Source organism: Lissotriton helveticus, chromosome 12 (genome assembly GCF_964261635.1).
Source record: "Lissotriton helveticus chromosome 12, aLisHel1.1, whole genome shotgun sequence".
In the NCBI taxonomy this organism is placed as follows: Eukaryota; Metazoa; Chordata; class Amphibia; order Caudata; family Salamandridae; genus Lissotriton; species Lissotriton helveticus.
This window is the reverse complement of record NC_136073.1, coordinates 867254423-867279677: the sequence shown is the minus strand read 5'-3', so window position 1 is coordinate 867279677 and position 25255 is coordinate 867254423. Positions and strand designations below refer to the sequence as shown.

Sequence of the window (25255 nt, the reverse complement as noted above, 5' to 3'; positions counted from 1 at the left end):
AAGCATGCAGTTACTCCGTAACCGAAGACCGCAAGGTTGGATAAAGGGTGCGGATACTCCTTAACCGAAGCATGCAAGGGTGGATAAAGTGTGCAGATATTCCTTAACTGAAGTATGCAGGAGTGGATAAAGCATGCAGATACACCTTAACTGAATGATGCAGGAGTGGATAAAACGTGCAGATACTCCTTAACTGAAGCTTGAAAGGGTGGATAAAGCGTGCAGATACTCCTTAACTGAAGCGTGCAAGGGTGGATAAAGCGTGCAGATACTCCTTAACTGAAGCGTGCAAGGGTGGATAAAGCGTGCAGATACTCCTTAACTGAAGCGTGCAAGGGTGGATAAAGTGTGCAGATACTCCTTAACTGAAGCTTGAAAGACTGGATAAAGCGTGCAGATACTCCTTAACTGAAGCTTGAAAGGGTGGATAAAGCGTGCAGATACTCCTTAACTGAAGCGTGCAAGGGTGGATAAAGCGTGCAGATACTCCTTAACTGAAGCTTGAAAGGGTGGATAAAGCGTGCAGATACTTCTTAACTGAAGCTTGAAAGGGTGGATAAAGCGTGCAGATACTCCTTAACTGAAGCGTGCAAGGGTGGATAAAGCGTGTAAATACTCCTTAACTGTAGCTTGCAAGGGTGGATAAAGCGTGCAGTCACTCCGTAACCGAAGCACGCAAGGTTGGATAAAGCGTGCGGATACTCCGTAACCGAAGCACACAAGGTTGGATAAAGCGTGCGGATACTCCTTAACCGAAGCATGCAAGGGTGGATTAAGTGTGCAGATATTCCTTAACTGAAGTATGCAGGAGTGGATAAAGCATGCAGGTACACCTTAACTGAATGATGCAGGAGTGGATAAAGAGTGCAGATACTCCTTAATTGAAGCTTGAAAGGGTGGATAAAGCGTGCAGATACTCCTTAACTGAAGCGTGCAAGGGTGGATAAAGCGTGCAGATACTCCTTAAATGAAGCTTGAAAGGGTGGCTAAAGCGTGCAGATACTCCTTAACTGAAGCGTGCAAGGGTGGATAAAGCATGCAGATACTCCTTAACTGAAGCGTGCAAGGGTGGATAAAGCATGCAGATTCTCCTTAAAGGAAGTTTGCAAATGTGCATAAAGCATGCAGATTCTCCTTAACTGAAGCTTACAATGTGGATAAAGTGGGTGGATAAAGTGTGCAGATACTCCTTAACTGAAGCTTGAAAGGGTGGATAAAGCGTGCAGATACTCCTTAACTGAAGCTTGAAAGGGTGGCTAAAGCGTGCAGATACTCCTTAACTGAAGCTTGAAAGGGTGGCTAAAGCGTGCAGATACTCCTTAACTGAAGCGTGCAAGGGTGGATAAAGCATGCAGATACTCCTTAACTGAAGCGTGCAAGGGTGGATAAAGCATGCAGATTCTCCTTAAAGGAAGTTTGCAAATGTGCATAAAGCATGCAGATTCTCCTTAACTGAAGCTTACAAGGGTGGATAAAGTGTGCAGATACTTCTTAACTTGAGCATGCAAAGGTGGATAAGGATACTCCTTAACTGAAGCATGCAAGGGCGGATAAAGCATGCTGGTGCTTCTTAACTGAAGCGTGCAAGGGTGGTTAAAGCATGCTGGTGCTCCTTAACTGAAGCGTGCAAGGGTGGATAAAGCGTGCAGATTCTCCTTAATTAAAGCATCCCAGGGTGGATAAAGCGTGCAGATTCTCCTTAACTGAAGCGTGCAAGGGTGGATAAAGCGTGCAGATACTCCTTAACTGAAGCGTGCAAGGGTGGATAAAGCGTGCAGATTCTCCTTAACTGAAGCGTGCAAGGGTGGATAAAGCGTGCAGATACTCCTTAACTGAAGCGTGCAAGGGTGGTTAAAGCATGTTGGTGCTCCTTAACTGAAGCGTGCAAGGGTGGATAAAGCGTGCAGATTCTCCTTAACGGAAGCATGCCAGGGTGGATAAGCATGCAGATTCTCCTTAACCGAAGCATGCCAGGGTGGATAAAGCATGCAGATTCTCCTTAACTGAAGCATGCAAGGCTGGATAAAGCATGCTGGTGCTCCTTAACTGAAGCGTGCAAGGGTGGATAAAGCGTGCAGATTCTCCTTAACTGAAGCGTGCAATGGTGGATAAAGCGTACAGATACTCCTTAACTGAAGCGTGCAAGGGTGAATAAAGCGTGCAGATTCTCCTTAACTGAAGCATGCCAGGGTGGATAAAACATGCAGATTCTCCTTAACCGAAGCATGCCAGGGTGGATAAAGCATGCAGATTCTCCTTAACTGAAGCATGCAAGGCTGGATAAAGCATGCTGGTGCTCCTTAACTGAAGCGTGCAAGGGTGGATAAAGCGTGCAGATTCTCCTTAACTGAAGCATGCCAGGGTGGATAAAGCATGCAGATTCTCCTTAACCGAAGCGTGCAAGGCTGGATAAAGCATGCTGGTGCTCCTTAACTGAAGCGTGCAAGGGTGGATAAAGCGTGCAGATTCTCCTTAACTGAAGCATGCCAGGGTGGATAAAGCATGCTGGTGCTCCTTAACTGAAGCGTGCAAGGCTGGATAAAGATACTCCTTAACTGAAGTGTGCAAGGGTGGATAAAGGGTGGATAAAGATACTCCTTAACTGAAGCATGCAAGGGTTGATAAAGATACTCCTTAACTGAAGCATGCTAGGGTTGATAAAGATATTCCTTAACTGAAGCATGCAGTGGTGGATAAAGATACTCCTTAACTGAAGTATGCAAGGGTGGATAAAGATACTCCTTTTCTGAAGCATGCAAGGGTGGATAAAGATACTCCTTAACTGAAGTATGCTAGGGTTGATAAAGATACTCCTTAACTGAAGCATGCAAGGGTGGATAAAGATACTCCTTAACTGAAGCATGCAAGGGTTGATAAAGATACTCCTTAACTGAAGCATGGTAAGGGTTGATAAAGATACTCCTTAACTGAAGCATGCACGGGTGGATAAAGATACTCCTTTTCTGTAGCATGCAAGGGTGGATAAAGATACTCTTTAACTGAAGCATGCAAGGGTAGATAAAGATACTCCTTTACTGAAGCATGCAAGGTGGATAAAGATACTCCTTTTCTGTAGCATGCAAGGGTGGATAAAGATACTCTTTAACTGAAGCATGCAAGGGTGGATAAAGATACTCTTTAACTGAAGCATGCAAGGGTAGATAAAGATACTCCTTAACTGAAGCATGCCAGGGTGGATAAAGCATGCAGATTCTCCTTAACTGAAGCATGCAAGGCTGGATAAAGCATGCTGGTGCTCCTTAACTGAAGCGTGCAAGGGTGGATAAAGCGTGCAGATTCTCCTTAACTGTAGCGTGCAATGGTGGATAAAGCGTGCAGATGCTCCTTAACTGAAGCGTGCAAGGGTGAATAAAGCGTGCAGATTCTCCTTAACTGAAGCATGCCAGGGTGGATAAAACATGCAGATTCTCCTTAACCGAAGCATGCCAGGGTGGATAAAGCATGCAGATTCTACTTAACTGAAGCATGCAAGGCTGGATAAAGCATGCTGGTGCTCCTTAACTGAAGCGTGCAAGGGTGGATAAAGCGTGCAGATTCTCCTTAACTGAAGCATGCCAGGGTGGATAAAGATACTCTTTAACTGAAGCATGCAAGGGTAGATAAAGATACTCCTTAACTGAAGCGTGCAAGGGTGGATAAAGTGTGCAGATACTCCTTAACTGAAGCTTGAAAGACTGGATAAAGCGTGCAGATACTCCTTAACTGAAGCTTGAAAGGGTGGATAAAGCGTGCAGATACTCCTTAACTGAAGCGTGCAAGGGTGGATAAAGCGTGCAGATACTCCTTAACTGAAGCTTGAAAGGGTGGATAAAGCGTGCAGATACTTCTTAACTGAAGCTTGAAAGGGTGGATAAAGCGTGCAGATACTCCTTAACTGAAGCGTGCAAGGGTGGATAAAGCGTGTAAATACTCCTTAACTGTAGCTTGCAAGGGTGGATAAAGCGTGCAGTCACTCCGTAACCGAAGCACGCAAGGTTGGATAAAGCGTGCGGATGCTCCGTAACCGAAGCACACAAGGTTGGATAAAGCGTGCGGATACTCCTTAACCGAAGCATGCAAGGGTGGATTAAGTGTGCAGATATTCCTTAACTGAAGTATGCAGGAGTGGATAAAGCATGCAGGTACACCTTAACTGAATGATGCAGGAGTGGATAAAGAGTGCAGATACTCCTTAATTGAAGCTTGAAAGGGTGGATAAAGCGTGCAGATACTCCTTAACTGAAGCGTGCAAGGGTGGATAAAGCGTGCAGATACTCCTTAAATGAAGCTTGAAACTGAAGCGTGCAAGGGTGGATAAAGTGGGTGGATAAAGTGTGCAGATACTCCTTAACTGAAGCTTGAAAGGGTGGATAAAGCGTGCAGATACTCCTTAACTGAAGCTTGAAAGGGTGGCTAAAGCGTGCAGATACTCCTTAACTGAAGCTTGAAAGGGTGGCTAAAGCGTGCAGATACTCCTTAACTGAAGCGTGCAAGGGTGGATAAAGCATGCAGATACTCCTTAACTGAAGCGTGCAAGGGTGGATAAAGCATGCAGATTCTCCTTAAAGGAAGTTTGCAAATGTGCATAAAGCATGCAGATTCTCCTTAACTGAAGCTTACAAGGGTGGATAAAGTGTGCAGATACTTCTTAACTTGAGCATGCAAAGGTGGATAAGGATACTCCTTAACTGAAGCATGCAAGGGCGGATAAAGCATGCTGGTGCTTCTTAACTGAAGCGTGCAAGGGTGGTTAAAGCATGCTGGTGCTCCTTAACTGAAGCGTGCAAGGGTGGATAAAGCGTGCAGATTCTCCTTAATTAAAGCATCCCAGGGTGGATAAAGCGTGCAGATTCTCCTTAACTGAAGCGTGCAAGGGTGGATAAAGCGTGCAGATACTCCTTAACTGAAGCGTGCAAGGGTGGATAAAGCGTGCAGATTCTCCTTAACTGAAGCGTGCAAGGGTGGATAAAGCGTGCAGATACTCCTTAACTGAAGCGTGCAAGGGTGGTTAAAGCATGTTGGTGCTCCTTAACTGAAGCGTGCAAGGGTGGATAAAGCGTGCAGATTCTCCTTAACGGAAGCATGCCAGGGTGGATAAGCATGCAGATTCTCCTTAACCGAAGCATGCCAGGGTGGATAAAGCATGCAGATTCTCCTTAACTGAAGCATGCAAGGCTGGATAAAGCATGCTGGTGCTCCTTAACTGAAGCGTGCAAGGGTGGATAAAGCGTGCAGATTCTCCTTAACTGAAGCGTGCAATGGTGGATAAAGCGTACAGATACTCCTTAACTGAAGCGTGCAAGGGTGAATAAAGCGTGCAGATTCTCCTTAACTGAAGCATGCCAGGGTGGATAAAACATGCAGATTCTCCTTAACCGAAGCATGCCAGGGTGGATAAAGCATGCAGATTCTCCTTAACTGAAGCATGCAAGGCTGGATAAAGCATGCTGGTGCTCCTTAACTGAAGCGTGCAAGGGTGGATAAAGCGTGCAGATTCTCCTTAACTGAAGCATGCCAGGGTGGATAAAGCATGCAGATTCTCCTTAACCGAAGCGTGCAAGGCTGGATAAAGCATGCTGGTGCTCCTTAACTGAAGCGTGCAAGGGTGGATAAAGCGTGCAGATTCTCCTTAACTGAAGCATGCCAGGGTGGATAAAGCATGCTGGTGCTCCTTAACTGAAGCGTGCAAGGCTGGATAAAGATACTCCTTAACTGAAGTGTGCAAGGGTGGATAAAGATACTCCTTAACTGAAGCATGCAAGGGTTGATAAAGATACTCCTTAACTGAAGCATGCTAGGGTTGATAAAGATATTCCTTAACTGAAGCATGCAGTGGTGGATAAAGATACTCCTTAACTGAAGTATGCAAGGGTGGATAAAGATACTCCTTTTCTGAAGCATGCAAGGGTGGATAAAGATACTCCTTAACTGAAGTATGCTAGGGTTGATAAAGATACTCCTTAACTGAAGCATGCAAGGGTGGATAAAGATACTCCTTAACTGAAGCATGCAAGGGTTGATAAAGATACTCCTTAACTGAAGCATGCAAGGGTTGATAAAGATACTCCTTAACTGAAGCATGCACGGGTGGATAAAGATACTCCTTAACTGAAGCATGCCAGGGTGGATAAAGATACTCTTTAACTGAAGCATGCAAGGGTAGATAAAGATACTCCTTTACTGAAGCATGCAAGGTGGATAAAGATACTCCTTTTCTGTAGCATGCAAGGGTGGATAAAGATACTCTTTAACTGAAGCATGCAAGGGTGGATAAAGATACTCTTTAACTGAAGCATGCAAGGGTAGATAAAGATACTCCTTAACTGAAGCATGCCAGGGTGGATAAAGCATGCAGATTCTCCTTAACTGAAGCATGCAAGGCTGGATAAAGCATGCTGGTGCTCCTTAACTGAAGCGTGCAAGGGTGGATAAAGCGTGCAGATTCTCCTTAACTGTAGCGTGCAATGGTGGATAAAGCGTGCAGATGCTCCTTAACTGAAGCGTGCAAGGGTGAATAAAGCGTGCAGATTCTCCTTAACTGAAGCATGCCAGGGTGGATAAAACATGCAGATTCTCCTTAACCGAAGCATGCCAGGGTGGATAAAGCATGCAGATTCTACTTAACTGAAGCATGCAAGGCTGGATAAAGCATGCTGGTGCTCCTTAACTGAAGCGTGCAAGGGTGGATAAAGCGTGCAGATTCTCCTTAACTGAAGCATGCCAGGGTGGATAAAGATACTCTTTAACTGAAGCATGCAAGGGTAGATAAAGATACTCCTTTACTGAAGCATGCAAGGTGGATAAAGGTACTCCTTTACTGAAGCATATAAGGATGGATCAGGCACGCTGGTGCTCATAAACCAAATCTTGCAATGGCAGATGAAGCGTGCAGGTTCTCTCACCTGGGAGCAGCTCATGGTGGCTGTCATGCAGGTGCCCTGTAGCTGCAGCATTGCAGGGCAGTGACACCATGCTAATACTCTTCATTTAAGAATAGCTGGCTGAAGGAGGCATGGAAGGCCCTTTAAATGAGGTGTTTTAAGGTGGGGAGCTTTTAAATTATGCAACTAAAGTCTGGACGGGATTGCACTCTAGACGAGACATGCTGGTGCGCCAGGGCAATGAATGTGGAGGAGGCGTGGCAATGCCCCTGGAGTGGAAGCACGGCAAAGTAGCTGAGGCATGCTGGTACTCTATAAATGAAACACGGCTGGGTAGATGAGGCGTGCTGGTACTCTACTAAAGAAGCATGGCCGGGTAGCTGAAGCGTGCTGGTACTCTATAAAAGAAGCATGGCCGTAAGATGAGGCATGTTGGTACTCTACAAAAGAGGCATGGCTGGTAGATGAGGCATGCTGGTACTCTATAAACGAAGCACGGACGGGTAGATGAGGCATGCTCGTACTCTATAAAAGAAGCACGGCCGGGTAGATGAGGCATGCTCGTACTCTATAAAAGAAGCACGCCCGGGTAGATGAGGCATGCTCGTACTCTATAAAAGAAGCACGCCCGGGTAGATGAGGCATGCTCGTACTCTAAAGAAGCACGGCCGGGTAGATGAGGCATGGTCGCACTCTATAAAAAAAAGCATGGCCAGTAAATGGGGCGTGCTGGTACTCTACAAAAGAAACATGGGCGGGCGAGTGAGGCATGCTGGTACTCTGTAAAGGAAGCATGGCTTTTAGATGAGTCATGCTGGTACCGTATAACAGAAGCATGGCTGGTAGATGAGTCATGCTGGTACCGTATAACAGAAGCATGGCTGGTAGATGAGACATGATGCTACCTTATAAAAGAACACGGCCACGTGGATGAGGTATGCTGGTACTCTATAAAGGAAGCATAGCTGGTAGATGAGGCATGCTGGTACTCTATAAAAGAAGCATGGCCGATAGATGAGGCATGCTGGTATTCTATAAAGGAAGCATGGCCGATAGATGAGGCATGCTGGTATTCTATAAAGGAAGCATGGCCGATAGATGAGGCATGCTGGTACTCTTTAAAAGAAGCATGGCCCGAAGATGAGGTATGCTGGTACTCTATAAAAGAAGCATGACCGGTAGATGAGGCATGCTGGTACTCTATAAAAGAAGCATGACCGGTAGATGAGGCATGCTGGTACTCTATAAAAGAAGCATGGCCGGTAGATGAGGCATGCTGGTACAGGACCAGGGTTCTGAGCCCTCTAAAGTTCTGACTTCAAACATTATGTTCTTTTAGACATTATCAACTAGGTAGTTGAATATATAGGCCTATTTTGTCTGTTTAGCCTAGGCTATGCCTAAGGTTTCTAGTAACCATGTTCTGTTTTTTCTCTTTTGAAGGCTCCGCCCTCCCTGACCTCACTGAACAGTTTTCGCCTCCAGAGAACGGGCCTCCGATCCTGGTGAAGCTATTGGACGCCATCGAAAAGAAAGGTACAGTGGTTGGCCAATCAGTCAATCAATCAATCAGGAGCTGGCCAATGGCATTGTAGCACGAGTGTAGCGCTTCTACTCCCCATTCTAAGCCCCAAAGCGCTTGCTGTTGATAAATGGAGAGTTCAATGTGTTTCTCCTGCACATTTGGGTATGTTGTGTTTTTGTGAGCAGGCTAGGTGGGAGGTTATAGAGTGTTGCGTGGTTTGGAGTGCTGCAGAGTCGAGGTGAACCTATGCTATGCTTAAGCAGACACCAAAAAGAGAAGTGCGTGAGTATAGTTACCTCATCAAAAGTATCTTCCGGTGACTGAGTCAGTTGATTTGAGAGGAGGACCAGCACACCAGGTGCAACCCAGGAGACGGGTGCAACGGAGACGACAGGCATCACAGTAGTGTGTCTGCGGCAGTGCCTAATTTGAGCCTGTGGTTTCTGGTGCTCGCACGGCTACTTAATTGTCCACACCAGCTTTTCTTATAAACTGCCACCTGGTGGCGCTGTTGATCTACTTTAGAGGTGAGCACAACAACAGTTGTTTATTAATTCAATATATATCAAAAATGACTAATACATGTCACTCAAGCCATTCTTATAGCTTTAGGGGCCTGGAATTCGCTGAATTGTCACACTCGTAGAGTGTGATGGTTAGGAGTTGTGTTGGTAAAGTCATTGGCAGCATTGCCAGGGGCAATGGGCGGTGCACACTGCGGTGGCCCCCTGGCTCTTACTTGTTTACAAATTAAGCACTGCCGGGTGCACCCAGATGTGGGGGTGGTGGAGTGCAACTGAGACATCAGAGAAGTGGGCTTACCGGGTCTTGTGACTGACCGCATCAACCCATGGCGCAGTGGATGGCACCAATGAGTCGGTGGAGGGCATACAGGCCGACCAGTATGGAGCGTGGGGGGTGCAGGGCCTGGCACCAAATTAACATACATAGCCAAGTGGCATAAGCCCAACTCGGGATTCAGTGCAAGGCTCATTAGCTTCCAAAAACAACAGGGGGGCTGGGTTTAGAAGCGGGAGCCAGTGAGACACATTCCTCACCGCTGCCCGGGGTGTCTGGACCTACTCTATGCAAGGCTTGCATAGTTGCCCTAAATGAATAAAGATGGAATGACCTTTTAGCCGTGCCTTCTTGCATAGGAGGCATTTAACCAGTGCTTAATTAGTAAAATACTAAGTGCCAGGGCCCTGACCACTGCAGCTTGCACCACCCGTTGCCCCGTCATCGCTGCTAATGACGGCACCAAAACAGCTACTAACCATCTCTCTCGCCTGCAAGTGCAGCAGTTCAGATTATTCCAGGTCTCCAAAGCTAAAGAAATGGCGGGGAGACAGGTGTTCGTATTTTCTTATGTGTATTGAATTCATAAACAACTGGTGTTCTGCTGGTCTCTGAATTAGACCAGCAGCGCCACCATGTGGCAGAGTGTCATAAGTGTGGTGATGACAATTAATTGCCAGTGCCCAGCACCGGAACCCACTGGCTCAAATTAAGCACTGCCTGCATTTAACACTTTATCCTATTGTGAGGGCCAGGCGTGCAGGACTTGAAAGGCGCACCACTGTGGTCTGTGATGAGCCGTCCATGGCAGGCTGTGAGAATATCAGACTGAGATACATTTATGTGCAATGAATCATATTCACAGCCCATGTTTTGGTTGAAGGTGTGTATATCCAAGGGGAGGACAGGGAAGGTGTTGTCACCCAGGCCAGTGTTTGGCACCTCGTCTGCTGTGATTCACAGCTATGTCAAGAACACAGGCCTTTTGCAAAACCACGGCACGTGTCCCAGGAGAATCTTTCAGTCTTGGCAAATGCAAAAGATTGCAGCACATCACAAGATAAAAATGTAAGAACTTCTTCAAACAGAAAGACATTCAGTGCCTCTGCCAAGAAGAGCTCACCTTCTCTGACTCCCCTGCCCAGGACAGCTCTTTCACAACCACAGAAGAGTGCAACTGCTTGTGGATAGAGTGCAGTAGAGCACAGCATTCATGTGCCCTGATTGCAGGAGACTGCAGCATGGCGCATTAATGCATGTGCCTGGATTCTAGTAGAATGCAGCTCTTGCTTTCATTCAGGTGTCCTTGATGTAGGCTAGTGCAGCTCTGCGAAGGTATTCATGTATCCTCAATGAAGGAGACTGCAGCAACGCACATTCATTCATGTGCCCTGATTGTAGGATGGACCAGCACTTGCTTTCATTCATGTGCCCTGCTTCAAGGAGACTGCAGCACTGCACACTCATTCATGTTCTCTGTAGGAAAGTCCAGCACTGCACACTCATTCATTATCTGTGATTATAGGAGGATCCAGCATGGCACACTCATTCATGTGCTACCGCGCACTTATTCATGATCTGTGATTATAGGAGAGTCCAGCACTGCACACTCATTCATGTGCCACTACGCACTTATTCATGATCTGTGATTATAGGAGGATCCAGCATGGCACACTCATTCATGTGCTACTGCGCACTTATTCATGATCTGTGATTATAGGAGAGTCCAGCACTGCACACTCATTCATGTGCCACTGCGCACTTATTCATGATCTGTGATTATAGGAGGATCCAGCATGGCACACTCATTCATGTGCCACTGCGCACTTATTCATGATCTGTGGTTATAGGAGAGTCCAGCACTGCACACTCATTAATGTGCCACTGCGCACTTATTCATGATCTGTGATTATAGGAGTCCAGCACTGCACACTTATTCATGTGCCACTGCGCACTTATTCATGATCTGTGATTATAGGAGAGTCTAGCACTGCACACTCATTCATGTGCCACTGCGCACTTATTCATGATCTGTGATTATAGGAGAGTCCAGCACTGCACACTCAGTCATGTGCCACTGCGCACCTATTCATGATCTGTGATTATAGGAGAGTCCAGCACTGCACACTCATTCATGTGCCACTGCGCACTTATTCATGATCTGTGATTATAGGAGAGTCCAGCACTGCACACTCATTCATGTGCCACTGCGCACTTATTCATGATCTGTGATTATAGGAGAGTCCAGCACTGCACACTCATTCATGTGCCACTGCGCACTTATTCATGATCTGTGATTATAGGAGAGTCTAGCACTGCACACTCATTCATGTGCCACTGCGCACTTATTCATGATCTGTGATTATAGGAGAGTCCAGCACTGCACTCTCATTCATGTGCTACTGCACACCTATTCATGATCTGTGATTATAGGAGAGTCCAGCACTGTACACTCATTAATGTGCCACTGCGCACTTATTCATGATCTGTGATTATAGGAGAGTCCAGCACTGCACACTCATTAATGTGCCACTGCGCACTTATTCATGATCTGTGATTATAGGAGAGTCCAGCACTGCACACTCATTAATGTGCCACTGCGCACTTATTCATGATCTGTGATTATAGGAGAGTCCAGCACTCCACACACATTCATGTGCCCGTAGGGAGAAGAGTGCAGCACTGCGCACTCATTCATGTGCCCGAATGAAGAAGAGTGCAGCACTGTGCAATCATTCATGTGCCCGTAGGGAGAAGAGTGCAGCACTGCGCAATCATTCATGGTCCCGCAGGAAGAAGAGTGCAGCACTGCGCAATCATCATGTGCCCGTAGGAAGAAGAGTGCAGCACTGCGCAATCATCATGTGCCCGTTGGAAGAAGAGTGCAGCACTGCGCAATCATTCATGTGCCCGCATGAAGAAGAGTGCAGCACTGCGCAATGTTTCATGTGCCCTTTCTGTAGTAAACTGCACCACTGAGCTTTAGTAAAAGCTACAAAGTCTACAGCACTGATACACATTTTAAGATTCTGCAAAGGCCCGGGTAGGACTCTTTAGCAAACCTTTAAGTAAAATTGTCTTTTTCCTTCTTTACACGGCCTTTGTGTCTTTTTTAATGTAAAGGTCATTAGGGCAGCTTGAGAACACATTTTTAAGTGTTTTCTTCAAACATTTACTGTTTAAAGTAAAAGTAACAGCTAATGGTGATTTTCTTTTTCAAATACTTTTTTTTACCGACAGGACAATAAAATTCCGGTCATGCAGTTATAAAACAGGGCGGGTGGCGCCCCCACTTGATACCTTGTGTTGTTACTGGAGTGCACACCTCTGCCGTCCGTCTGCCTTGTGCTGTGTCCTGTGGGGCTGTGTGTGAGTCTCAAGGTGTGTTGCTTGTGGTGTGTTCACGGGGCCTGCTGCTTGTAAAGGTTTCCTGTGGGGGTGAGAGCAACCTTCCCAGGAACCCAGCATGGCTGCTTGGTGCAGGCTGAATAGATTATTAAAGTATAACTTTTTCCGTGCGCTTGCATTACTGGCATGCCTTGTGAAATGTTTCCGCTGTTTGATCCATTCCTGCATCTGTAAATTGATAATGTCTCGATAGAACGGATGATGTGAATGTATTCTAACGCACGTGCGCCCACCTCCGCAGGTCTGGACGGCGAGGCGCTGTACAGGGCGCCTGGAGGCCCGGCGGGCGCGGAGCTGAGACAGGCGCTGAGATCCGGTAAGAACCAGTTCCTGCTGCAGGAGGTGTGAGCGCTTCAGATGGGGGAGATTATCACGGATGCGCCGGGCCTCGGTAATGCGATCCAGGCCGGGTCGAGGCGCTCAGCAGGGCCGGGCCCGGGTGGGAACGGCCCGGCTGTCGCGAGCCGGCCTTCCCGGGGCCAGACCGTGGCACTTTCACATCAGCAACACAAGACACGTGTACACTGAACGTTCCGTAAACTGGCTCTAAACTTTTTGGGACAGATTTACAAGTCCCATGCGCCACTTTTACGTCACTTTTCCCACTAAAAGTGACGCAAAAGTGGTGCAAGTGGCTTGTAAATATGCCCCTTTATGATGTCTAATACAAAAAAACATACACCGTCTACTTTTCCAGTTCCGCACTTAAAACCTCTCAGATGAAGAAGAAAGCACTATGTAGGCGCTATTGAAAAAAGCCCTCCCGCAAAAATTTTTTTTAGCTTTAAACACTGCAACTAACCGTGGCGCACACAAGTACCCTACATCCATTTCATCAGGCGCTTACAACCTTTCCACTGCTGTATTTACTTCGTTTACAATTTGTTTTTCTGGTATGATTTACCATGTTTGTAATTTTCGACCCTATATAACCATTTTTGGTAATATTTGGTCATTTTGAACCCTCTGTAATTATCCAGGTAACATATGTCTACTGTAAAGTGCTCTAGCACTTGGGGTGATATTGGCGCTATATATAAACGCATAACTAAATCATGGTAAATCACGAGTTTATGGAGGGAAGAAACGGGGCAAACCTTACAGTCATTTTTATGCTACCAACCGCGAAAGCCGGCGAGTTATGCGCTCGCTGCTGGCATCATGCGTGACCTGCTTGTCATGAGCAAGAATTACAACGGGGACAATGCTGCCTTTCACTCTTCAGAGGCCTGTCTGCTGAGTACTGTCACATTAATTACAGGGCTGCACAACAGACACTTTGATCGCGAGTGCGAACTAAAAAATATTTTGTTACTCATTTAGTTCCGAACTCATGTTTGCCTGTGCCCGCTCTGTCGGTTCTTACCCAATTTCAAAGATACCTTCCATCAAAATTAAATCACTTTCATGCAATGCACACATCACCAATCAATTCCACACAAAAAGGCATTGAGGCGATTTTTTTTTTTTTTTTTTTACTCCTTCCAGTGGTGGTCTTGATACAGACCTTGGACAGATGAAAGGCTGTGTCCTCTGCTGGGTTACCAGCTGGGCACCGTTGCAGGACGTAAAATTCAGTTATTGAATGCGTACTCTCCTTGCTAACCTGACCAAATAGGCAGTCTGTAGCACTTCCATTTACCACAGAGGCAAAGATCCTCGGATGAATCTTTCTCTGCCGATTGGAGGGGTGGAAATTAGCGTGGCCGAACTCCACGTTAGCGGTGCAATGAGGTTCATTAATTGACAGCCAACTGACGGGTTTGAAATCCGATTTAGGTAGACAACTCCCCAGACAATGCTGTAGAAATTAAAACTAACTACGGAAGACCCAACCTCCTAAAGAAGTTACGACGAGTGAGAATTATGCAAACCAAGAGCTCGGGAATTGCAACACCAAACAGGCGAAGTAAATCCTGATGTTCTGATAAGGCTCGCTGAGTCTCTCTACAACGCATTTAAGCACTAATCACAGCCAAACATGGAAAAAATAAACAGGGCTCAGTAAGACACTCAGCCAAATTTAGATTCATTTGGTTAATGTATTAAGGAATTAAAATTCATCAGATTGAGCAGTTTCTTAAGGACTTCAGTCAAGAAGTTCACAGCTTGAAGTAAAGCACCCAGCACTTAGACAAATCTTAAGAGTATGGTTATTAAATTCAGAGTAGGAAGTCACACTACCCTAAAGCAGAAGGATGGCTCGAATTACTAACAACTCATGCCCTACGAGGCAGAGGGAATGTTCAGATTTAAAGTGCATTAACGGTGAGTCCATTAACTTTAAGCTTAAAGATTAAACATGAATTTCAATAATAAGAGGGGTTCGGCAAAGAAGGTCTCAGTCCAAAAGAAAAGATCGATTGGCATAGCATCTGAATCTCAATTAGGAAAAATCAGAACTGCGGTCGTTGCTCCTCCTTTGGGGTTTCTTCTTTGATAGAACTTTAGCAAAGTCCGGTGGCGTCGCATCACACCACCATCGAAGGACTGTCATATTTCCCTTGCACATTAAGTCACCTAATATGATTTGAATCATCTTACTGGTTTCCCATGCTAGTCATGAGAATCGGAAGTTTGTGAGTCCTCCCAGAGCTAAGATTGGTAGAGAAGACATACAAAGATACAACTTGTAGCCGTAATTCTATTGCCACAGGAATATTTCACTGTGAACGTTAAAAAAACCTTTAAGAATGCCAGAGTGTAGAAGTGTACCAGACAAAATATGCAACATTTAACTTTCAAAGAACCATCTATTGTATTAAATCAGGGGAAAGGTCAGTATTAGAAGAACATTTTGTGAAGGCCTTTAAGTTAGCATTGTACATTTAAATAAGATGAGCTCTGAATTTAATTCAAACATAATGAAAATAAACCAATTCAAATGGAAGAATTGTATAAATTTCACAAAATATTATCACATATAATAACTAACATTAGAAATACCCTACTGCCACACGTTTTCAATATTTATATACATGCACATTTAAAAATGTTTACTCTACTAAAATAATTTCTTATGTTTCATAAACAACATGGTCTCTAGTATCGATTTGTCAAACCTCTAGAGTCTAGCCTGTACTTCATTGCTACACATTTTGCACCAACTTTTCTAACTGGTGCATTCTGAGCAAAAAGCATAAAAATCTGTAGGCCACATCACAATTCTCATCAATGTACGTTGATAAGCAACATATGCATTGGAATTTATTATCTCAACTCATTTAATATTACCGTATGAATGTTTTTTCTTCATCTCACATTTTAAAGCACACTTTTACGATGCCTCTTACTACACTTGTCTTTGTCTCATGTGTCACTATGTCTATTGTGGGCAACTTGTACTTTCAGCCTTTTGTGCTTTCTGTGTATAAATGTATGTTGTGATTTTTTTAAATCCTGCTGGATCAGCACTTACCCTGCCCAGGAAGTGCACCCCAATAATGTGTAGGTGGTTTGAGAGTGAAGGTGTGAGGATGAATGAATGATCCACTAATGGGCCAAAAGGGAGGGAGCATACGGAGGCCCAGAGGGGAGCGATCGTCCGAGGTCTGCAGGAGAGCCAGCTACAGGGGTCCCCAGGAGAGTGAGCTTCTGGGGCCCTTTGGAGAGTGAGCCTCTGGGATCCTGAAGAGAGTGAGCTTCAGGGGTCCTCAAGGGAGCGAGCATCAGGGAGCTTCGTGAGAGTGAGCTTCAGGGACACTCTAGGTAGGGAGTGAGGCTCAGAGGCCCCTAGGAGAGGTAATTCTGGGGCCCTCTGGAAACTGAGGTTCAGGGGCACTCTAGGGAGTGAGATTCAGAGGCCCCTAGGAGAGGGAACTTCTGGGGCCCTCTGGAGAGTGAGCTTCAGGGGTCCTCAGATAAGCAAGCTTCAGGGGCCCTTAGGAGAGCTAGCTTCAAGGGTCCTTAGGAGAGCTAGCTTCAGCGGCCCTTAGGAGATCTAGCTTCAGGGGCTCTTAGGAGAGCTCACATCAGGGGCCATTAGGAGAGCTAGCTTCAGGGGCCCTTAGGAGAGCTAGCTTCAGGGGCCCTCAGGAGAGCTAGCTTCAGGGGCCCTCAGGAGAGCTAGCTTCAGGGGTCCTTAGGAGAGCTAGCTTCAGGGGCCATTAGGAGAGCTAACTTCAGGGGCCCTTAGGAGAGCTAGCTGCAGAGACCATTAGAAGAGCTAGCTTCAGGGGCCCTCAGGAGAGCTAGCTTCAGGGGCCATTAGAAGAGCTACCTTCAGGGGCCATTAGGAGAGCTAGCTTCAGGGGCCCTTAGGAGAGCTAGCTTCAGGGGCCCTTAGGAGAGCTAGCTTCAGGGGCCCCCAGGAGAGTGAGCTACAAGGCTCCAGAGAAGAAGGAGATGCACAGGTGCTCAGGATATGAAGTGTCCAGGTTCGCTAGGGAGAACAAGCACTGGAACAGCACATTGAAGACCATATCTGGGGTTCACAGGAAACCAAGCGCTTTATGTCCACAGGAGAGCAAGCACCTGGAGTCTATAGGACAAAGAACAGCTTGGGGTAGCGCAAGCGAGCAAACATCTCAAGTCTCTAGGACAAAGAACAGCTTGGGACAGCACAAGCGAGCAAGCATCTGGAGTCTATAGGACAAAGAACAGCTTGGGGCAGCACAAGCGAGCAAGCATCTGGATGGAGTCTATAGGACAAAGAACAGCTTGGGGTAGCGCAAGCGATCAAGCATCTGGAGTCTATAGGACAAAGAACAGCTTGGGGCAGCACAAGCGAGCAAGCATCTGGAGTCTATTGGACAAAGAACAGCTTGGGGTAGCGCAAGAGAACAAGCATCTGGAGTCTCTAGGACAAAGAACAGCTTGGGACAGCACAAGCGAGCAAGCATCTGGAGTCTAGAACAAAGAACAGCTTGGGGCAGCACAAGCGAGCAAGCATCTGGAGTCTATAGGACAAAGAACAGCTTGGGGTAGCGCAACCGAGCAAGCATCTGGAGTCTATAGGACAAAGAACAGCTTGGGGCAGCACAAGCGAGCAAGCATTTGGAGTCTATTGGACAAATAACAGCTTGGGGTAGCGCAAGCGAGCAAGCACCTGAAGTCTATAGGACAAAGAACAGCTTGGGGCAGCATAAGCGAGCAAGCATCTGGAGTCAGGAGGTGAGCTTGTTTCTGGGGCTCTAGTTGCACTGAAAATATTGTTCCTTGGGGACTGCTGGGGAAATCTGCATCCTAAGACCTCCCTGACATATGGATGCTCAGAGACCTGCCTTCCTGTTCTACACCTGGTCTATCACTGTCCTGTTCCTGTCCCACCTTATGAAGCCCTATAACTCTTCATGTAGTTCCCTGTCGCCGCCCTCAATCCCACAGCACCTCCTGGGCCAATCGTGGGTAATTTGCATTTCTTCTTCGCAAAAAGCGCTGGCGAGCTTCTGCGCCTTACCACCAGGTTTCTCCGCCAAAACAGTGAAATTAATCTTATAATGTTTTTTTCCTCCATTTTAGATTTGCTGTCTCTGGACCTGGAGCAGTGTGACGTGCGCGCTCTGGGAGAGGCTGTGAGGGGGTACCTGCTCGACCTGCCCACCCCGGTGGTCCCTACTCTCCTTCACAGCGAGATCGTCCAGACTCTGCAAGGTGGGCATGGAGGTGGCACTGCCACGGGTACCGGGGAGGAGTGGGCTGTGGTGGGCATACCTAGCAGCGAAGTGCTGTTCAGCGTGGCTCCGCCCCTCCAGACATGAGACATGCTGCCCATCACAGGCACTTTAAAATATGGATGGAAAAATTGTTCTCTTCACCCATGCCTGGCTCATCTGCCGTAACAATTCCAGAATGTCCTATTTATTTGATGTCTGTGTGCAATTTGTGACCCACTGGGATGTCATTCACAGTCTGGCTGCTGAAGGGAATACGTGAAACACAATTGTCGTGATAACAACTGACCGTTCGTCAAACTCGCCACTGCTTTCCCACCCGGCACATTTTTCTGTTGGCCATTCTCCCTCCACTGGGTTCACTTTCCATTACTTCTGGGTTCTCCTTTCCTCCTACTCTCTCTATCATCCCTCTGCTTTCCCTTTTTTCTTTGGATGCGACTTTATGGACCTGGCAGTGTCTAGAAGCAGTTTCTAGCCACTTTGAGCTCATTACGGATTACTAAATACACTTGGTGTCCATTTAAGACTGGGTTCAGTGTTCTGGGCCTCAGAGATGACGTTCTGGGCAGAATGGGCTGATTGGAGGGACGGGCTGAGGGTGGAAAGATCCGTATGGTATTCCACTGAGGGGCTGGTCTTGGAGCAGTAGTGATCTTTGTTAAATAATACACCAGCTGTGGGTTTTGTTTCATATTAAGTCCAAAATTTAAATCAAAACAAATTATTTTAGTAGAAGGTCTCCAAAATCACTTTGCCGCGTTCCAAAAATAATACCTTTGTTAGAGTATCATTGCAAATGCTAACGTCTAAATTTATTGCCATACATTGCAACTGCCTGGGCTTGGCCAAGTCTGCAGAGGTTTCAGAGTTTATCAAAACTCACAAACAATGTGGCAATTTTGAATTCTTCAATGTATTTAACCCTTACTTGTTAATCCTGAAAAATAATGTTAACGCTTTTTTGGTCTGGGTTGTGACAGACCGATATTTCCTTTCCAATCTACGAAGAGCGCACTTTGTGTTCACCCCCTTAATCCATTGGCTTTTTTTCTACCAGTCTCTCTCCTGATTGGTGGGAGATGTTGTCAATCACATTTTAGCTCAGCCCATTGGATCTCCCTCATTTAATTCTATTGGGCATTTGGGTGTATTGTTCTGCCTTCAGTTAAGTGTTTGCATTGCAAAGCTTGAAGGACTATTTTCCATTTCTAAAATATACTTATTACATCACATAGAGTTCTCTGTGTCATACTTCTATTCTGTATCCCGATCAACTTACTCTTCTGATTTTTTTGGCCACTTTTGTCAGTGCTCAAGTTTTGAGGCTCACCCTGTCATTGCCTTTTCTTTTGCCTAACCTGAAGATGGCTCCTCCCACAACTTTCCGCGTCATCCTGGGAACAAGCTATCTCGATGTCGATAAAGAAAATCCAACATCACTCCTCTCTCTTTCCCATGTGTTGCTTCTCCTTCCACTCTTGTCTCTGCTCGTGGTTGTTTCCATCTTTCCCCTCTTCCGCTCCTCAGTCCATACCTCCCTCTTGTTTCTCCCTCTTCCTGTGTGTTGCTCTTTAACCCACCTGCCTGTAGCCCCTTCTGTTCTTCTCGCTCACCCTTCCTCATTCAGATGTGTGCCATTTCTTCATCTTTCCTTCGGATCATCACTTACTAGCACTGAAACAAAGGCCAGTCTACCATGAAGGTTCTGTTGCCTTCACTAGGCCCTGTTTTGTTTCTCTGTCAAATGAAGTATGGATGGCAAAGTGAGCCCTCATTATTGTCTAGCTTTTGTTTCTTGCCTTGCTTGGCTTTAATGTGCTAATAATGCTGTTTCTATGTATCTGAAAGAAACAGGTTAGTATTAGATTCCTTACCTTAGAATATCCGGAATTTTTTGCGTAGCAGTACCCATGCGCATCGGTAGGCGTCGTCCGCGGCTCCGCTACCGTCCTCGGCGTCGTAGGCGCCGTGATGACGTCGTCGGAGTACTTAGATGCTGCCCTCGCGCGCTGCATTAACCCAGACCTGTTGGCTTTGCTGATGCTTGTTACAACCCGCCCATGTTTTCAATTAATAGCTTGCGTTGTCCTCTTCAGAAACCTGATGTCACACCTTCCCTGAAAGAACTCGAGCCCTGAGGGTGAAATTCTAAATGTTCATATGGCTCTGCACGTCAGGCCTCTTCATTACCCAGCCACAAACCTGGTCCCATCCTACCCACCTTCAGGCCCCACCCTTGGTCTTAAGCCAAAAGAACATAAGCTTAAACCAAATGAGATTTACTGACACTCCATAGGGAATTGTTTTTGTTTCAGGAGTTGTTTTTGGATCTGGATGCTCCAGGCCACGCTTTCTTGGATGAAAGTAGTTGTATTTCTCATCCAAGTCTTTGCTCGCACCCAAAATGGAGTAATCTCAACTCCTTCTGGTTTGAGTTGCCACCTCCCTGTATGGCACCTGATCCCCACATTTCCAGTTCTAGGCTTTTCTGTTTCAAGTAATTATGAAGTTCCTTAGTCCAAATGGACTAGTATAGCGGCAGCAGATCAGGACTCGAACTCCCAGAATACATTAGGTTCTCGTATGTTGTGTCCAATGAAAGGCCAGGTCTAGTACTGAAAACTCTATGTGGCATGATAGCGTACAAATATCGTTCTGCTTTCGTAAGACCTGCCTGCGGCAAGGCTTGTCGTAAAACGCGTACTGCCGATGATCATAGTTTTTAAACTCAAAAATGTCTTTATGAATGTTCGCACCCATTGACATATTTCAAAAATCTTGTATTTTTTTTGTGTTTATAATTTTAGAATTTCCACAGCAAGAGCACTGCAGGAAACAACTTGTTCTGGTTTTGGAGTCGCCAGCCATTCCACTTCAAAACCTTCTGACTTTTCAGTGCCTGCTCCGGCATTTCGGCAAAATCTGTGGCGAAGCGGATAAAAATGGACTAACCCCTCGCGCCATTGGTGAAATCTTCGGTGCCTTGATCTTTCGACTTCCTCGGTATGTAGACATTGCGCAGGGAGTCATTTGTTGTTTTTCATCACTTTCAACTATAATGGGCACAAGAATCCTTCTTCAGACCACAGAACGTGACTGCTTTAGTGCTGGGGTACACATGCTTTGTTTCAAGAATACACTGAAATCAATATGGGAATGGGGGAAGTCTGTTTGACCTTTAAACTAATGTAAACTATGATATAGTCAACAAAAGAAATGTTAAGAGACTCCCTCTGCCATTGGGGCTATGCTACTTTTCAGTAGGCCTGTGTGTGCTTGAATTATACTAAATTCACTATAACAGATTACCCATGTAAGAAGAGGAGTGTAATAATGTCAATTGAATTATCTTATGCATGGATAATATCTCTAACAAAATTATACGATACAAAATTATACAATAGTATACGAATGCTAGTAATATGAAAAAAGAGACTATTATCAGCGTGCATGGCAAGGATCATGAGCAAATTCCTAAACATTGTCTCTGTCCAGGCATTTATGACAGTTTTAGTTGGCATTGTAAATATGCTGTACTTGTTTAGCACAAAACGAACCTAAATATAGCAGGTGGCAAAATGTTTCGGCCAAAGCAAAATTATTTAACGGTCTTCTTCAGTTCATTGTTTATGCGATCACTTAAAAAAGACGCAACATTAGATCCCAGTCGGAGTTCTAATTCTCATGTCAATAGACTGGTTAGGTTCCTGTAGACCTGTTTGTGATAAGATTCCCAGTCTTCTTACCTGTTTCCTTACCAGGTTGTTGGCGTATCCCTATTCCTTTACAGAAGTCTATACACGTCTAAACCCATGTCAGTGTGGAGGATGGGTTTAAAAAGACACGTCATGTGAATACAACTCACACTTCATTTTGTTTTTCAGCTCCGAGGGAGGCCCGGATTTCTCAACTTTGGCCCTGGAGCTTTTAGTTGATACCAGACAGTCGCAGCAAGGAAATCCTGCCCCAGGTAATGTGCAGGGAAAATTATTTTGTTCACATTCATAGTGCTTATCACAAACCGAAAGAGTTGTGATCATTGGGTGCTAATTTTACCAATTCTTTGGAATTCATTTTAGCGATTTGTGAGCCAGCTCTGTGGGAATTTGAACTTACTACACCGTGATGCTCCCAGGTTTCTTTAGTGGGCACCAAACCCCAGCACTCTTTAATTGTTTATACATTCATTTGAACCCGTGTAATTAACTATTGCTGGCATGATGTGACACATTGTTTACCTTGCATTCTCAAGCTTTATTATGTTTTATAGATTCACAAAGAGAATTTTACCTTTAGGCTAAAAATGTGGTTCACTTTAGTAGGTTGGAAGACTACATATAAAGTCAGTACTTAGTTTTAGGCAAAGAAATTGAGTTTTTTCTCTTAAAAATTAAAGAACCTGTTTGTAAAAACTGGTGAATTATTTCTGTAGCAGATTATTCAAATGAAAACATTAATAACCATTGTAAAGAACGTGAAAGCGTTTATGTTTGGAAGAAAATATGGGGTGAAAAGCGTGTATTGGAAGCTCACCAAAAAAAGTTGTTCAACAACAGATGAGAATCTTAAAAAGTGCTTGGATTACCCAATTAGGGAACATAGATTTCAGGTGACGGGTCAAACGATGCTTTCATGGGGTTGAGGCACACAGGCTTGATAAAGGCCACCACCTTATGAGGAAATATGAGAGATTGACAAAAATTGCAATAGTGATTGTGTTGGTATGTTCTAAACGAAAAGGCTCCCTCGCCGATGTAAATAACTTATTTTGATTGTAATACATTTGTATAACATTTGGCAATAAAACTCAAGTTACAGTTGTAGGCCTGAATCAGAAGGGAGATACTGTGACACGAGAAGAAAGCGTTGAACTAAACTAACGTCAAGTAATACCAGTTATATGTATGTAGTATTGGAAATTTGGACCCATCATAAGAATAAGCTTTATGACGAGATCATGCTTGTGAGGAATGGCGAGCAAAAACAGTCAACTAAACTTTTCACTTGTGGGAGTTGGGAAAGCCATGGTGAGAGACAGTTTATGAGTTGTAAATAGTTTCAAACAATATTTCAACGAGTCATTGGAGAGACGTGGAAATATTGAATGCTAGTGCATCGATAATCCGCCAAATTCTAAATAAAAGAGCACCACTGTCTTACTATGTGAGTGGTGGTTGTTCACAGCGTAGGTCTTGCTATCTGACCGTAAAACCTCTGGGTCCAATATTACAAGATGTTGAAAAGTAAAATCTGTCAGGTGTGCCTATCTACAGTCTGTACCGGAAGATTGAATAGAGTTGGAGAGGGCCCTGAGCCATGTGTCTGGTCTGGTTGGTTTGATGTTTCGCTTGTATTTGTCCGGTATTAATACTATGTATTCCACCTCTGCATTGAAATAAAACAAGCATTGCCAAAGCCAATATGGCGTGGGTTTTGGCTGCCAATGCAGATTGATTAGCTTTGCCAGTGCTTTCTTGCCAATGCTGTTCAGCTTTGGCAAAATGAGGGGGGGGGGGGGGGGAAACACTTTAGAAGAAGGCGCGAAGATGTGTAAATTCCTCTGCGTATCACACAGTCGCTTGTATGCCTCGATGTTACAGCAGCCCGACTTTACTAGTTGTTTGAGCGGTCAATTTTGAAGTGGTATATTATAATATAAAAAATGTAAGTGCGTATGAAAGCTCTTTCAAGAAAAACAGCAGGCTGGTGGCAAATGGCAACAGACTGGCCACTTGGAAAACTTGACAAAAACTCTATTTATATACTTTAAATAATGCAAAAATGGCAACGAGAGCTGTGACCAGGGAGTCTAGATTTATGCAGTCACTTCAGGCAGGGAAGAAGGATAAAACTGAATGTAAGCAAAAAACAACGCTGTGGTAGGGTAGTGGAAACCGGGACGGGGAGCAACACCACATGTGTGGGACACTTATTTGAGTACGGAAGCTGCACACAAGGAAGGGTCAATATGTCAAATGTCAAAGGTTCTTATATAGCGCCTTATCACCGCAAGGTCTCGGCGCTCGCTTTGGGAACCCGTCCTGGCTTTTTCCCTGTGAGATAACCCGTACTGGGCATCCCAAAGGTGAAAGCCAGGCATCCCGCCGCGGGGTGGCCGTAGTGGAGATTAAGCAAGCTATTTCCCAGAGTTGCAGAGTGTGAACCCGTGATTCGAGTAGGCACCGAAGCGAGAATTATCGAGTCCGTGAACATTTGGGCTCAAGACCCTGCCGCGTCAGGAATTGAACCCTGGTCCCGGGTCTGATCTCTGCTTCAGGGTCTGCCTCCTCTAACCAGTGAGCTACACTTCTATCATAGAGTGTTGGAAAAAAAAGGTTGTTTCTAGAATGTGAGCAGTGAAAGGCTACGGGCCATTGAGTCACAAGGCTGGTATCTGCTTCATGGGAGGGACAAACACAGGAAGAGAAAGAAAGCCATCAAATAAGAAGCAAGGACATGATATTGACCAGAAAGCGAAGCAATAGGCTGTCCTGAAGCTCACCAAAATCATCGGTTTGCCTACAGTGGGTCTTTGCCAACACACAGCTTGAGCAGCCTGTAGACGAGACCTAAAAGTCATTGGAGCGGAATCCTCTTCCGGACTCCGTGGCTTCTGATTGGACACATCAATAGGTGAATTGGACCTATCAAAAAAACTGTCTTACGCAGGCTTCCGTGCTTGATTCTTTGTTCAAGAACCTCCATGTCATCTCTTTCCAGTCCTTCGACTCAAGAGTTTACCATCAGTTAATTTAATGTCACATCAGCGCTCAAACACCCGTTGCCAAGGACAGCATTAGACGTCAATCCCGTCCGCGTTAGGACCGTCCCCTCCTTTGTTCATCAGCGACAGCAGCAGTTTGACGGGTGACCACCAGTCGAGCGTGTTAATGAAACTAGTCCATTTCTCTGGCTGGGGCACATTGTGAGATGTTGCCCCAATAGGAATAGAGGGACCTTCCATCTCGAGATAAGATGCTTGTTGATAAGTTGAGACCATGGGAGCTTTTAATTTTGAATTATTGGAA

General features: G+C 45.5%; 1 protein-coding gene across 1 annotated transcript in view; it reads left to right on the top strand.

Moving 5' to 3' along the window:
* The window catches only part of PIK3R2 (phosphoinositide-3-kinase regulatory subunit 2), a 161021-nt gene that overhangs the window by 109091 nt on the left and 26675 nt on the right, over positions 1-25255 (top strand). The window contains exons 3-7 of the mRNA XM_078671529.1: positions 8325-8417; positions 12854-12928; positions 18073-18204; positions 21035-21230; positions 22112-22197. Of these exons, the coding sequence (XP_078527655.1) occupies positions 8325-8417; positions 12854-12928; positions 18073-18204; positions 21035-21230; positions 22112-22197 (582 nt within the window). The remainder of the gene's footprint in view (positions 1-8324; positions 8418-12853; positions 12929-18072; positions 18205-21034; positions 21231-22111; positions 22198-25255) is intronic.